The 15,167-nt window shown below is 51.6% G+C and overlaps 1 protein-coding gene across 4 annotated transcripts in view; it reads left to right on the top strand.

Annotated features, from left to right (window-relative positions):
• The window catches only part of Ttc7a (tetratricopeptide repeat domain 7A), a 103,665-nt gene that overhangs the window by 20,192 nt on the left and 68,306 nt on the right, over positions 1-15,167 (top strand). For all 4 annotated transcript variants that reach the window (XM_051158844.1, XM_051158757.1, XM_051158673.1 and 1 more), the window contains 2 exons: positions 4,587-4,717; positions 6,343-6,458. In XM_051158844.1, coding sequence (XP_051014801.1) covers positions 4,587-4,717; positions 6,343-6,458 — 247 coding nt within the window. The remainder of the gene's footprint in view (positions 1-4,586; positions 4,718-6,342; positions 6,459-15,167) is intronic.

The raw sequence follows: 15,167 nt of genomic DNA, 5'->3' as shown, positions 1-15,167 counted from the left end.
TGGCTCAGTGGTTAAGAGCACAGACTGCTCTTCCAGAGGATCCAGGTTCAATTCCCAGGACCCACATGGTGGTTCACAACCATCTGTAACTCTAGTCCCGGGGGAGTCGACACCCTCTCTGGCTTCCCTGGACACCAGGCGCACACATGCTGTACAGGCATACATGTAGGCCAACCACCCATACACATAAAATAAAAATAAACTAAAAAAAAAGTTATCTTACAGAGAGGATCACCTCAATGAATATATCTGCTTGACTTCCATTTTTTGTTTCTTTTTAAAAAGACATCATCTCGATGTTTTCATGTAAAATTTCCTATTTGTGAGGTCGTGCGGGTCGTAAGTGTCTAATTTGATGGTTTGTACTAGTGTGAATACTTACATAGCCAACGCAGAAGTAGAACATTCCCTCTACCCTAACCCTTCCCAGCTGACGCTCACCACTTACCCCAGGGGACCACTGATTCTTCTTCATTAGTATGGTGGACGCCAGAGAAGTGAAATTGTATGGTATGCACCTTCTGACAGATTGCTTCCTTTGAATATGAGAATTTCTTTTTTTTAAGATTTATTTATTTCATATGCGTTGGTGTTTTACCTGCGTGTATGTCTGTGTGAAGGTGTCAGATCCCCTGGAACTGGAGTTAGACAGTTGGAGCTGCTGTGTGGGTGCTGGGATTTGAACCCTGGTTCTTTGGAAGAGCAGCCAGTGCTCTTAACTACTTGAGCCATCTCTACCGCCCTGAATATTATACTTTCTAAGAAATCAGTCTGAATATTGCATGTATCCATGTGTGTCTATGTTTGTGTGCATGTGCACATGTGTGCCTTTCGTGTTCTGCAGATGCACGTGCATGCCAGAGGGTCTGGGTCTTATTCCTCAGAAACTATCTACCTTTTTTTGAGACAGGGGCTGGAACTCATAAATAGGCTTGGCTGGCTGAGAAGAAAGCCTCAGGGATGTGCCATAGTTTGTTAGTTCTTCAGTGAGTGGTTTTTTTTTTTTTTTGTTTGTTTGTTTGTTTGGTTTTTTTTTTTTTTTTGGTTTTTCGAGAAGACAAGGTTTCTCTGTGTAGTCGTGGCTGTCCTAGACTCGCTTTGTAGACCAGGCTGGCCTCGAACTCACAGCGATCCGCCTGCCTCTGCCTCCCGAGTGCTGGGATTAAAGGCGTGCGCCACCATGCCCGGCATGAGTGTTGTTTTGTTGTTGTTGTTGTTGTTGTTGTTTTGTTTTGTCTTGTTTTGTTTTTTAATGGAGGAGGAGCCTCTCCATGCAGGCATGCCTGACTTTGCTGGCTTCTGTTTGTTCCTTTCTATGCACTTTCTAAACAACGGGCTTTGAGCTGCCACTGGGCTGGAAAGATCAATCAGAAATAGCTTGGTGACCGTACAGGGTGAGGCATGGGGCTGGAGACTTAGAACCTTGGTAGAGCTCTGCCTAGGATGTGTCAGTCTGCGGTCCACTGCAGAACCACCCAAACAAGCAGACACAAATGGGAAATGCAGTTAGCATTCTCTGCTGAGTCAGAGGGAAGAGAACTTAATGCTGGGAGAAGGGATTAGCTAGCTGCCTTCCTCATTGCTGAGAGAGATCCTTGACAAAGGCAACTCACGGAAGAAAGGGTTTACTCCAGCTTAAGGCTGGAGCAGAAATCCCTTGACAGTCCCAGCCAGGAAACAAGAGTGACTACTGTTCTGTAACCTCAGCCCATAGAACGGCCCTGACCACATTTGCGGGGGGGGGGGGGGTCTTTCTACCTCAGTTTACCCAGTCTAGAAAGTCCTTTTTACAGATGTGCTCAGAGGCCAGGATGATGTCATCAACTTGTCCGTCTATACTAAACACCACAGACGTCTCAGGGAGGAGGTAGGTAGCACAGGAAAAGTGGAGGCCCCACACCAGTGTCCTCAGTTCACCTTTGCAGGAGCCAGACCATGGGAGACTTGAGCCAGCAGCCTGACCCAGAAGTGTACAGAAGGGAGTCCACTACAGTACGTCTCCGGGGACCTTAGGACAGCCACCTTGGAGCAGATCCACTCTATCTCTTGGAGTTGGCCATGACCTGTCACCTGTTACTAGTCCTCTGGGCTGGTTTGGACAGTTTTGGTTTTGTCCCTCTTTCTTGCATGGTGACAGGCAGCACACCTGAGGAGGAAGGTCTGGACCAGCTAGGGAAGAGGACATGGAGCCTGGCTTTGCCTTCTTGTTCTTTCCTCCTCCCTGGGCCTCCAGAATGAGGAGCCCCCCGCTCTCCGTAGCAGCGAGGCATTTGGTAGGCACCATATTGACACTCGGCTTTGAGCCATGGCCTTCACATACTTTGCCACCTTCACCCAGGCTGAGGTTCCCAGCCTTTGGACATGGTCACACCCCAGCCTGGCAAGAGAGCAAGGTCACACCGAATCTGTATGTGTTGATATCTAGCCAAGAAAAACAGTGCTAATTCCTTCCCTTGTGTTTGCAGAGCACTTTGTCCTCTGTCAACCATGGTTGGGTTTCTTTTTCCACCCAGACAGCCTGTGCTTGTCTGATACCTACTGTGTGCCAGGTAGGCGACAGTTGAACACCGCTAAGCCGGTGCTAGAAGGTGCCTATCACTTACTTAGGAAATCATATGAAACACAAATATAAGAAATAGTGAGGCAGGAGGCATATAAGTCAGGGCTGAGAGGAGAGGACAGCGGGTTTGTCTGGAAGGACCGCAGGGTAGAGGAGACATTCAGTGGGTCAGAAGGTGATCCATAACGGCCCGGGCTTGTGGTGAAACCGACGTGGGAAGAACAGCTCAGGCGCATCAGGATGGATGAAGCAGGCGGGGTAAGAAAAGAGGTTGGAGAGGTGACCCTGATGGGTCTTGGAGGGTGTGGTGTGAAGTTTAGACCTTCTCTGTAGCAGGAAGACCTCTGGGGACTTTGGGAAGGTCCCCTTGGAAGCAGTGTACAGTGCGGTTAGTGCCAAGTGAGACCTCAGGTAGAAGGCCACTGCAGCCACCCACTGGAGAAGTGCAGCAGCCTGGAGAGGGGTGGGGCTTAGGGGACCATGTTCCAGTCCACTCCGTAAATAAGGTGTCTTCGGCATCTGTTACACATAGGTGATGGGGGACACACAGGTGAGACGCACATTGGTTCTGCCCATTGGGAAACCCTCGTCCCAAGGGCAGCATTCTCAAGTCAAGTCTGTGTTAGCTGCAAGTAGCAGAAATAGTTCAACAAACTGACCTTGACAAAGCGAAGTGAGGAAGGAAGGGAGGGAGGGAGGAAGGAAGGAAGGTAGATAGGAAGGAAGGAAGGAAGGGAGAAAAAGAATGCTCACACTTGAACATTTCCTGTAGGTAGAGCTTCAGAGAAAGCAGCACACTGTGTTTGGAATCTGCACTTTCCTGTCATGTCTGGTTACTGTTCCGTGTGGACTTTCCCTCTCCTCCACCCCCAGTTTGTCCGACAATGCTTTTCCTTCTCTGTCTTTGGAAGATAGATTTATTAACTTTTGTTTGGCCCTTGGAGCTATATGCCTATTAATTTATATACATTTTAACTGTGGTAAAGAAAATAACACAATATAAAATTTAATCATTTGAATGCATGCAGTTGAGAAAGTGTCATTTATATTCTGTCTGTGTGGATGTTATTTTCATTTGGTTGGTTTGGGTTTTCTTTTGTTTGTTTGTTTTCTTGAGATGAGGTCTCAGTAAGTTGACGCAGGTCGCCCTTAGATTGATGGCTCTCTTTCCTCAGCCTCCTAAGCATTAAGATTATAAACATGTGTCACCAAGTCTGGCTAGCCATTAAAAACATTTTTTTGGATTTGTTTATTATTTTATGTGTATGAATGCTTTGCCTGCATGTATGTCTATGAACCGTATGCATGCCTGATGCCCACTGAGGTAAAAAGAGGGCATGTGATCCATCCCCTGGAACCGGAGTTATAGAAGGTTGTGAGACACCATGACGGTGTGTTAGGAGTGGAACCTCAGCCCACTGGATGAGCAACGAATGTTCTGAGCTGCTGAGCTAGCTCCCCAGGCCTAGACGGCTTTTCCTCTAGCGTTTCAGGCTAGCCTCTGGCATATGCTTAACAATGCCAGCGAGCTGAGGAGCAGCCATGGTACTGATTTCTATGGGCTCACATTGGGCTGTGTCCCTACCCCTAACCTGTCCCTGCATCTTCATGCTGAGATCGTGGAGGGGTTGTCAGAGGAAACATGGAATGCTGCTGCCAAAAGATAAGACTAGAGTAGTGGATGTCCGCTGCAAGCAGATAGCTTGTCAGCACAGATAACTCCCCGGAAGTGGACAATAGGCTCCACAGGACTGATTTTTGTACTGCAAGGATGAGCAAGGTTGGCACAGTAGGACTCACCACGTGGGGCCTCAGAGCCTTGTCTTGGGTCACTGCCTGCTCTGGCCGCTGCTAACACCACCGTTGCTTCAGCTCCCCCTCTTCCATGGACCCCAGCCTCCCCCCCCCCCCCCGGCTGCTCCATACCATGTATTCCCTCAAATGCACCCGCCCTGTGTCCATGGGGAAGGGCCTGGGGTCCAGGCGTAAGCAGGGCAGGTCTGAGGGTCTCTTGTTTCTCCTGCAGGCCTCTCCCTGGACCGCCTGCCCAACTCCATCGCCTCCCACATCCGCCTGACTGAGCGGGAGGAGGAGGTGGTTGCCTGTTTTGAGAGGGCCTCCTGGGTGGCTCAGGTGTTCCTGCAGGAACTGGAGAAGGTGAGCTGGGAATAGGGGTCGTATGCAAATAGCTGCTCTCTCACGTGAGCGCAAAGCATCTCCGTCCTCCCTTAGAAGACGGCACCTCCTCTCTGGACACTCTTTATTTGGTTAGAAAACTCAGTATGGTGCCCTGATTCTGTTTAGGGACTCTTTACCACAAGAGGAGACTTTGAATAAACAAGTGGGTCCTGTCATTTGTGAGGGAGCAGGAGCCTCATGGTGAGCTGGGCTTGAGGGCCAGACGTGACAGACCTGCTGTGTCTGTTCCACTTGGTCACTCCTGACAGCAGCCCTGGGACAGGGGTGTCAGGTGCAGTCTTGTGTAGCAAGTGAGGTTCAGAGAGATCAAGCCTTGGTGTCTTGGACAGCACGGGGTCAGCGCGGGCACCTTGGGAGCACTTCACTGAGCATCCAGGGAAGATGGGCCGTGGTGCCCATTCTCGAAGCCTTTCAGAGGTGGACACAAGGGGAGCTAGCAGGGTCTGAGTGAGTTCTCCATCACACTCCCCACCTCTCTATGGTGGGCCTGGTCATAAGGTGCCAGCCCAGGGTACCTTGTGGGGATCTCAGCTCCCCCTATATAGTACAGTGCAGCCTCTGGGTGCTTCCCAGGCGTTCTGTCACTTAACCCTCTCACTGCAGGATGAAACCGATGCAGCTGCTATCCTCATTTTTTTTTTTTTCAGATGAAAAAAGAGCTTAGAAGTTACATAGCCTCTCAGCTCATGTAGTCAATTCAGAGCATTGGTAGGCACGTCAGGGCTTAATCTCTAACTCTTGTGGTGCCCAAGCAGAAATTCTGCTCTGTAGATATCCAGTCCATGTTAGCTGGAAGGTTCCTTAGCAGTATGAGTTAGAATTGGCACATGAGGAAGGGGCAGGTGGATGAGAGTCCAGGAGACAGCTGACCGCCTGCTGCTGTGTAATCAAAATCAGCTGCCAGCTGTTCTCACAATGGCGTCTTGCAGTGCAATTCACCTTGGGCCAGCCACGTCCTCAGTCGAGGGACTTTTGACCTTGGTGCTATTGCCATGAGGGCCACCCTAGTGTCGTGTGGTGTTGGCAGCGTTCCTGTTCTGTACCTGGGACATCAGAAGCTCACACCCTGAACTAGTATAACCAGGTGTTCTGTAAGGGCTGGGCCACCCTTTTGGGGGGTGCCACTGCCCTGGAGCCTCTCAGCTTGGTTGGATGTCAAGAAAGGGGTTAGGGGGACGGGGAGAGGCTGCAGTCATGACTCGGGACTCTTCTTCTGGCAGAGGCTGCTTAGAGGGGCTTTTGGATCATGGGCAGCCAGCTACATCAGGACCTCTTCACAGTTATCTCTTTCATAGACTTCGTGTCACTCACTGTTCAAATGTAAGAGGTAGGCTAGGCACACTGGCGCATGCCTGCAGTCCCAGCACTTGAGAGGCAAAGGCAGGTGGATCGCTGAGAATTCGAGGCCAGCCTAGTCTACAAAGTGAGTCCAGGACAGCCAGTGCTACACAGAGAGACCCTGTGTCAAAAAGCAAAAACAAAACAAAACAAAAAACCAAAGCAAATATAAAGAGTACCTGATCCAGCCAGGGCCCCTCTAAGGACCCGTAGATGACCACTCTCCCGTGCTCTTTCCTTCTCAGACCTCAAACAACAGCGCATCAAGACACCTGAAAGTCAGTCCCTCAGTTGACTATGAACTCACTTACTTCTTGGAAGCCGCCCTCCAGAGCGCATACGTGAAGAACCTGAAGAAAGGGTAGGTGGCTGTTGGCCCAGCAAGACCGAGTGTGTGTGCATGTGCACTCTCCTAGAGGATGGCATAGGCTGGCTTGGGTCATGCCTTGTCAGATGGTGCGCCTTCAGGGGCCCTCTAAAACCCCTACGTCAACTTCGGTGTGATGAGTTCTGTAACATGTAACTTCATTCTTTTCACTTAACTGGTGTTGGAGTAAATAATTTTTCTCAAAGCAAACCACATCTATGATGAAAGGTGGGGTTCCTCCCCCTACCCCCGACTCACGAGTTCAGTAGGGGCGTGTCCCTTCAAATTTAGTTCAATAGGCTCAGAGCCATAGGCCTCCCTGGATGTCACTCACAAAGAGCAGGTGCCAGGTCACCCACAACTGTCCCACTTGGCTGCAAACCACAGCTCCCATGATGTTCAGGTCCAGTGACTTGCTAGAGCAGACCACAGGCCCAGGAGCATCCCGTTTCTCAGACTCCCACCTCCACATAGTGACCCAGAGGAGGAGATGCACGAGATGGCCTGGAGGCTCCGCCCTCCATGTGTCCCGCAGCCCCAAAGCTCCCCAGATCCAGCTGGTCAGACCAGCATGCTGACAGGCTCACTTAGGGTTGATACCCCACAATGCCGAGAGGCAGGCATGGCCCTCCCCGCTATTTCGCAATCGAGGGAAACCGGTTTGGAGCACTTGGGGACTTGCCTGTGGCTACGCAGGCTCTGGCAGCAGAGTGTGGATGCACTCCCAAGGGTGGTGGCTCCAGAGCTTTCTGTCCTGGTGGCCTACCGGGCATGAGGAGTATGAAGGGCTAAACTGCTTCTGCCTGGGACCCCTTTATCCTGCTGAGGAATTTGTTCACACCTTCGTCTCAGCATGCGCAGCGTAAAGAGTGGGAGAGGAGAGAGAGACAGACATAGGTCCTCCCAGGGCCCAGTCCATCTCAGCTACTTCTGCCTCCCAGGTGTGGCCCTCCCAAGCCAAGCTCCAGATCTGGGAGGGGCCTCCACTTCCTTTTATTGCAGGCATTGAGGACAGAGTCCAGAGGCACCCTTCATCCTGAAAGGGATGTGGCTCTTACGGTTCAGGGATACACTCGGATAGAAACGCTGTACCCCTGCTGTGCTGGAGGTCCAAGGCATGCCACCCACACACCAAGTACTGCCTACAAGCGGGGTTCCAGATCCAGGAAGGCCCAGAGAACTTTACAGCTTTTGCCTCCTCCTAAAGGTCCACCACCTGCTCTGTTTGGTATCCTGTGAGAGTCTGTGTCTTTCAACTCACTGTCTCCTAAGCTTTGTTTGGCCAGAGCCCTCTCCCAGAGATAGGCTTTTCCTAATTCCTGGAGTCTCTCTACCTAGGGCCTAGCTAAAGCCTGCAGCTCCCAGTTGCAGGCCACATACAGGTCATTGCGTGTCTGTGTCCTGGGCTGACTTGAGGAGTGAGTGAGGGTCTCAGCTACATTGCCCTCCCCCGCCAAAAGTGGGCGACTCTGTGAGACAGAAAAGTGGCTGGGCCTCACAATGGCCCTGGTGATCCTCCAGGGCAGGGGGTCACAGGTTGTCTCTGTAAAGGGTCAGTGAGGGGCTGAAGATTAAGCTGGTCACCAGCAGCCACTGGCTTTGACCAGTCGCGTCTATGTAATGCCCTCCAGAAAAACCACCACCCTTGGGAGCCAAGCCACATTCTGTGGCCAGAGCTTGTGTGGCCGTGAGCATGTCCCCTCTCTAAACCTGTTTCCCTCGTTTGTGAAATAGCGGGGAGGGCCATGCCTGCCTCATGGCATTGTGGGTTATCACCCATAAGTGAGCGCCTGCCAGAATGCTGGTGTGACAACTGCTTAGAATAGCAAAACCAGGAACACTGTCAGCTATTTTTAGTATTTTTTTTCCCCACCCAGTTCATGGTTGGATAGGCTGCTGGCCTGGATATAAATTTTACATCTTTAATTTTTCTTATTTTAGTCTTTATTTAGTACAAGGCCAGGCAGAGTCAGTGTCCCCATTTGACACAGACATATGGGTCTGAAGGTCCAGAAAGCCCAGGCAGTACACTGCTCAGTGTGGAACTGCTCACAGCCCTGGGCTCCCCAGACCACCTGTGGGCCCCGCCTATCCTTACATCTGTTTTTATTCTGGGGGGTGAGGGGTGGGGGCGTTTTCAGTTGCTGATTGTCAGTTTCAGAGACAGTGGCGTAACAATCTGGTTCCTGTTTTTACTCCAGAGAGAGAGAGAGAGAGAGAGAGAGAGAGAGAGAGGAGAGAGAGAGAGAAGAGGGAGAGGGGAGAGGGACTGTGGTGTGGGTCTGCCATTGTCCCAGTCTTGCTGGGTCTGGGATCCTTTCCCTCAGGAGCCTCTTCAGTTACTAGTTAGAAGCTGTCAAAGGCAGAAGAAGAAGACGCCACCTTCAGCTCCCGCCTCAGAGCTTTGAGGGAAGATCAGGGGTCATTTGTGTAAGGCTGTCAGCCCCTCATGAAAGCCCAGTGTGAACCTGGGCTGTATTGACTATAGCTTCTTTCTGTAAATAAAGATGTCATCAGAACAGCCATACTCATCCATCCATCCACCCACCTATCCATCCGCCCATCCATCCATCCATTCATCCATCCACCCATCCATCCAACCACCTATCCATCCGCCCATCCATTGTCTCTCTGCAGATCTGAGTGGTTGGAAACTGGTATTTACCATCTTTTTTTCTTTTTCTTCCTTCTTTCCTTCCTTCCTTCCTTTCTTTCTTTTTTGAGGTGGTGGTAGTGTTTCACTCTGTAGCCCTGGCTGTCCTGTAACTCCACAGGCGTGCGCCACTACACCCAGCTTTATTTACCATCTCTGCTTTATAGAAAACTGCACTGACCCCTGCTGTAGAGATTAGGAGTCAACATGAGCCTGAAGGACACAGGTGGAAGTGAGGATGTTCTTCTACATGGAAGCCTTTTGCCCGGAGCAGTACAATCTGTAGGGTAGGGGAAGTTCTAATTAATATTCTCCCCCCAACCATTCACTTAGTGAATAGTCTTTATAATAATTTGAGCCACTTGCTACATTTCTGGCAAGCATTTGTTAAGTACTTTGCTTGCGTATTTCAGTCCTTCCAACAGCTCTCTGAGGTAGACCATAGTTAGCATCACTATTTTTCATATCGGAAACTGAGGCACAAGAGAACAGAAGTAACTTGTCTTGGCTGGAGCCAAGATGACACATGCGGGGTCTGGCTGGTGTTGGGAGCTGGCATTCCTTTTTGAACTGTTTATGCAGCTGAGGCTGGTCTTGAACTCCTGATCTTTCCACCTCCACATTTCAAGTGCCTGGCATTACAGGTGTGTGCCACCGCAACTGCTTTTTGTGGACTGGTCTGGAACCCACCGTTCCCTGCACGCCGAATGAGTGCTTAGCCAGCCGAGCTGCGTCCGCAGCCCCTGGATGGCTGCCACTCCGGGCTACACTGCTCACAGCAAGTCCTCTTCTTACGACCTCACCCCACCCTCCAAGTGCCTGCGGCTTAGCGGTGGTTTCCCAGAGCCTGTTCACGCTTGGCTGATGTTGTGGCCAGGCTCCAGATGTGGAAAGTCAGTGGGCGCTAGAAAAAAAAAATCACAAGGGGACTGGAAGGCAGAGGCTGCTCCGTGACCCTGTGTGACTTCCTTTGCTCTCTTGCTTTACTCCCTCTGCTCTTGGGACTGGGAGGGGCCAGCCAGAAGAAATGGATAGGACTGCCCTGTCTGGGAAGGTGTTGCTGTTACCATCCCCCGCCCCCCCTGCCCCACCCCTCCCCCAGCACACACCATGATGCCCTCTCCTCGCCCTGACTCTACAAGTGGCTAGAGCATCAAGGACAGCCAGAAAAGCAGTTGTTGGTTATCAGGCCTGGACTGTGTGCCCAGTAGGTACGCCTCTGAAGAAGGTCAAGTGGCCCTACTTCACTCCTGAGGGACGGGACCTTGAATTGGTAAAGACTCAACCCCACCCACCAAGACTTTGGAACAGGTCTGAGGGCTCTTGAACCCCACCCCTTTCTGAGGTTTGGGGTGTTGGAAAGGCATGCTGGCCATCTCAGTCGTAAAGGACTGTGCCCTGGCTTGGTATTCAGAGCTCACGAATGGGTCTTCAGTGTACTAACTTGGATCCTTCTGCCCCTCTGTGACTCAGTCACATACTTAGAGGATGGCCCTGGCTGCAGGCCTCCCTCCTCTCTTCTGTGCCCCAGCTGCCTGTTTGCTTCCATCTGCATTCTGCATACTCAAGCAGGAAACGTGTGAGGGAGAGCATGGGTACGAGGTGCCCCCAGTGTGCAGAGGCATTAACTTGCCCACGCTCCCTCTGAAAGGGCAAGTCCGTTCCGGTGCTTTTCTGATCCATGTAAAACTCGGCTCCCCTCCCTTTGTCTCTTTTGCCCCTGAAGCACACATTTCAGGCCTAGAAGCCAAGACACTGGCTCCACCCTAGCCACATAAAGAGTGATGGAAATTAATCATCTCCGGCCAAGTAAACAGCCTAAGCCTTTAAAGTCTGGGCGAGAGTAGAAGTCCCCAGGACACATGGCAGCCTCTCAGCCGTCTCTCCGTTCCCTGTGGCTCCTTGCAGGCTAGCCGTGGCCTCTGAATTTACACACATTCAAGGCAGAAGCTACAATGCTCTGGGCCCACCTGGGTTACAAATTATTTCTTGGAACCCTGCTCTTATACTAGTAGTCAGGTTTGCTCACTGTGTGACAGGCAGAAGGGTGTGGCCCTTCTGTGTAGTCCTGTGAAGGAGGAACAGATACAGTCCCCATTTTACCAAGGAAAAGAGGAGGGAAGGAACTTGTCGCAGGTCACAGAGCCTTGGAAGCTGGCGTGTCCCTGAGTCCATCCAACCCTGCACCTAAGCCTTTGCTCACTACGTAATCCCAGCCCAGCACACCCTGCCCACTGTGCCCTTTGTAATTACACAGTGTTGTCCTTTGGTCAGAGTTGTATCCTCCTTGGGGAATTACCAGTTCTAATATGTCCTTAAACTAATGTATTAGTCTCCTTAACCCCAAGTTTCTCTGCCTTGACACTGTTTGGAGGACTGTATGGGCCATATAAGGTTTTGTCAACACCTCTGGCCTTTACCTATTAGATGCTTGAAGCACCCCCGACCCCCACCCCACCCCCCACCCTGCCAAAAATGACAACCAAAAGTATATCCACAGGCAATGGTGAATGTTGGGGTGGGAGGGCAGGCAATCCCCAGCTGAGAACTATTGTTTTAGTCAAAGTGCTAGAACCATTGTCTTAGCCTAACGGGCAGCCATTCTGGGGTAAGGGGTAGCTGGCTTGCTTAAGTTAAGGCCCTAACATCGAGTTCTTGGGATGGTAAGAAAAAACCTTTTCCATAGGTAGGTGGTTTCCAGACCAATGGAGGAACAGGACTGGTCCTGAGACAGCCCAGGTACCACCCAGCCGCACATCCCCAAAGAGCCCCCAGAACCCGCTATCTCCTAGGTATTCACCCCTGCCGTGTGGTTGGACCCATGAACCGGTTCAGGCAGGGTCAAAGAAGTGGAGTGGGCTGGGTAGACTCTAGAGGTGGCTGGGGTGTGTGGGGTTGGAGCCGGCTTTGGCCCTGCTCTGAAGCCACAGCTCTCTGTGGCTGAGTCCTGGGGGGCGGAGCCAGACCAAGCAGCCCCCACTGGTCCCCACAAACCCTCACCTCAGCAGAACCTACCCTACCTCTGCCCCTGCCCTTGCTGCCCCCTGCCCAGTCAAGGATTTGATATCATACTGGTCTTGTCCACTGCGTGAAGTGAGTGGCATTCCCTTAAACCCTGCAGTTTCCCTCCTGTTCTGAGCTTCCAGAAGCCTGGGTCTCTTTCGTTCTGGCTAAGTCTGAGGCGGATGCGTTACTCATGTGTCTGAGTGAGATTCACTTTTTCCAGGGGCTTGCCCTGTTGACTTAGCAGCTGGTTCCTCTAAATGGCGCCTGCCCTTTGTGCCATGATATTGTTCCTAACTAACTGAGCTCAGAGAGCTTTAGCATTAAAAAAAAAAAAAAAAAAAGCAAGCCCCTGAGGTCCTTCACTTCTCCTCTGAGCCACTAGAGGGCAGGCATGGATTCCAGTTGGAGCCTGGCCCCAGGCGGTTCTGTGGCAGCTGGGCCGCCAGCAGGGGGCACCTTTCGGAATGTTGGAGGAAGGAGGCTGGACTCAGAATCCTGCCAGCAGAGGCTGGCTCCTCAGGAAGGAACTTGTGTCTGCAAGGAGCAGTCCCAGCCAGGGGTGAGGCAGCGGAGGACTGAGAGGCGGGCAGGGTCACAACACATTGTGAGCCAGGAAGCCGGTGCCTGGCCAGGAAGGCGGTGCCGTGACCAGGAACCAGAGTGTCTCCGCTCTTCACCCATCGCAGGCAAGGGGACATTTCTCTGGGTTGTTGTGCCCCCCTCCCCGCTTCCCGTGCCTAGAGCTGGCAGAACCCATTTTGTGTCCAGGGTTGGTGTGAATTTAAGCCATGTGGGCTGTATGCTTTATAATGCATTGTTTAATTAATAAGGCAACATGTACTTTACACTGCCCCCCCCCCCCCGCAAACAAGAGAGAACAGAGTGCTTTCCAAAGGAGGCACCTCACTTCCAACCCTGGATAGGTGGCTCCTTTAGTCATCAATCAATCATCCAACCAACCAACCAATCCCCTCCCCCAAAGTTACCCTACCTTGTCTGCCAGGTGCGAAGCGTCACTTTAGGTTATTTGCAGAAATGTTGTCTTGTTCAGAGGCCACATGCATACATGTATCTGCAGGCCTGGGGAAGGGGGGCAAGACTGTTCCCACTGGGGTTCAGAGACCAGGAAAGCTCACCATCGAAGGCTGTGCTGTGTCTCCCCGCTCGCTCTCTCTATGTCGGCGGTCTGCTCTCGGGGAACAAGAAAACTTCGCAAGGCACAGCCCGTATTTGTTGTGTATGCCCACTTGCTTACCTTCCCCCGGCTTGTTGGAAAAGGAAGTGAGCTCTGCGTCCACCATCCCTCTTTCATGCTTAGATGGAGATGTTTGCTTTGGAGGCAGATGATTTGGATCTTGGGTGAAAACAAGCAGCCGCCAGATGACGGTTGAACTTCACCTGACATTGTCCTCCAGTGGTTGGGGTCTGCCCCGTGGCCACACTCCTCAGGGCACTTGACTGGGAATCTCTCATGTACAGTGCCAGCTCTCAAGTGGGGACGTCTAGTGAGGCTTGCATGTTCCAGTATCCTTTCAATGAGGAGTTCGTTCTAATCTAACTTATCATTTTATTTCAAATCACCAATAAGCACCTACTGTGTGCAAAAGCACCTTTGCTAAGTTCCCAGAAAATCAGGAGCATGGTCAGTTTAGTAGAATGCAAGGCCATGGATGGGACGGTCAAGCATCTTGTTCCCCAGTGACCGCCACTTGCCGCAGCTGGCCAGGTACTTAGCGTGCAGAAGTCACTTTGTAGTGACAAGGTGAACTGCGTCCCAAGAGCCCCAGAGCTCAGCTGGCCAGGAGGGGCAAGTGCGAGTGTACAGGTGAGCGGACAGAGGTTGTCTTTCTCCAGGGTCTCAGGGCTGAAAGTGCTGGGTGTCAGCCTGTTGGCAGAAAGACGGGCACCTGCCAGGCTTTAGGTTCCCATTAAAAGGGGTTGGGGTGGGAGTATTGTACTTAGTTACATTCGCTGGTGTTGGGAGGGATTGGAGGGCCACCTAAATGCTTGGCCAGTGCTGAGTACAGCCAATCCCACATGGTAATTCCTTTCTGTTTTAAAAAGATAGATAGATAGATGATGGAGTTTCTCTATGTAGCCTTGGCTGTCCTGGAACTCACTCTGTAGACCAGACTGACCTCGAACTCATTTCCGCCTGCCTCTGCCTCCTGAGGGCTGGGATTAAAGGTGTGTGCCAGGCACCATGCCTGGCCACAGAGGTTTTTGCTTTTTTTTTTTTTTTTTTTTGGTTTTTGTTTTGGTTTTGGTTTTGGTTTTTTGAGACAGGATTTCTCTGTGTTGCCTTGGCTGTTCAGGACTCACTTTGTAGACCAGGCTGTCCTTGAACTCACAGCGATCCGCCTGCCTCTGGCTCCCAGAGTGCTGAGATTAAAGGTGGCATTGAGTACATCATGCATTCTGCTTGGATTCAGGGGATGGAGCCTCGTGAATGAGAAATTTTGAAGACTGAACACAGTCAGGGGCTTTGGAAAATATGTAGTACTGCAGGTTGCAGGGAAAGAGGGACTTGCTGGCCCCTGTGTCCCACCTTCAACTAGAGTCCTCTGCAAGCTGAACTGTACACACACACACACACACACACACACACACACACACCACCCTGCCTCTTGGCCAGTTGGACTTGACTTTACTTGGAATAACCGGCTTCCTGCCTTCTCTCCATGCAGCCTGTTTCTGGGCCAGGGTTTGCTTGAGGCTGTGTTTGGATATTGTTAAAAGTGAGCAGCTTGGCTCAGAAAGGTCAGCAGGAGAGACCAGAACAAAGAGATCTTTCATGCTGGCTTCTCACGGGGCAGCCAGAGTGGCTGGGGAAAGCCCCAGCTCCGTCTGGCACAGGCAACTGCAGGTCGGGCTAGGATTGCTCTCAGGCTGTGCCTACCTGCGCCATTTGAGGGACCCCCACTAGGCATTTCTTAGAGGGGCAAGCTGAGGCAGGGGACACTGTCAACATGGCAGAGCAAGGCAACCTAGGCTAGGATCCCAAATCTCCCTGTGTGGCCTTGGCCACTGTAACCTCTTGTATG

The sequence above is a fragment of the Acomys russatus genome, chromosome 1 (assembly GCF_903995435.1).
Source record: "Acomys russatus chromosome 1, mAcoRus1.1, whole genome shotgun sequence".
NCBI lineage: Eukaryota > Metazoa > Chordata > Mammalia > Rodentia > Muridae > Acomys > Acomys russatus.
Note: the sequence above shows the minus strand (reverse complement) of the source record. Positions and strands in the feature narration are given on the sequence as shown.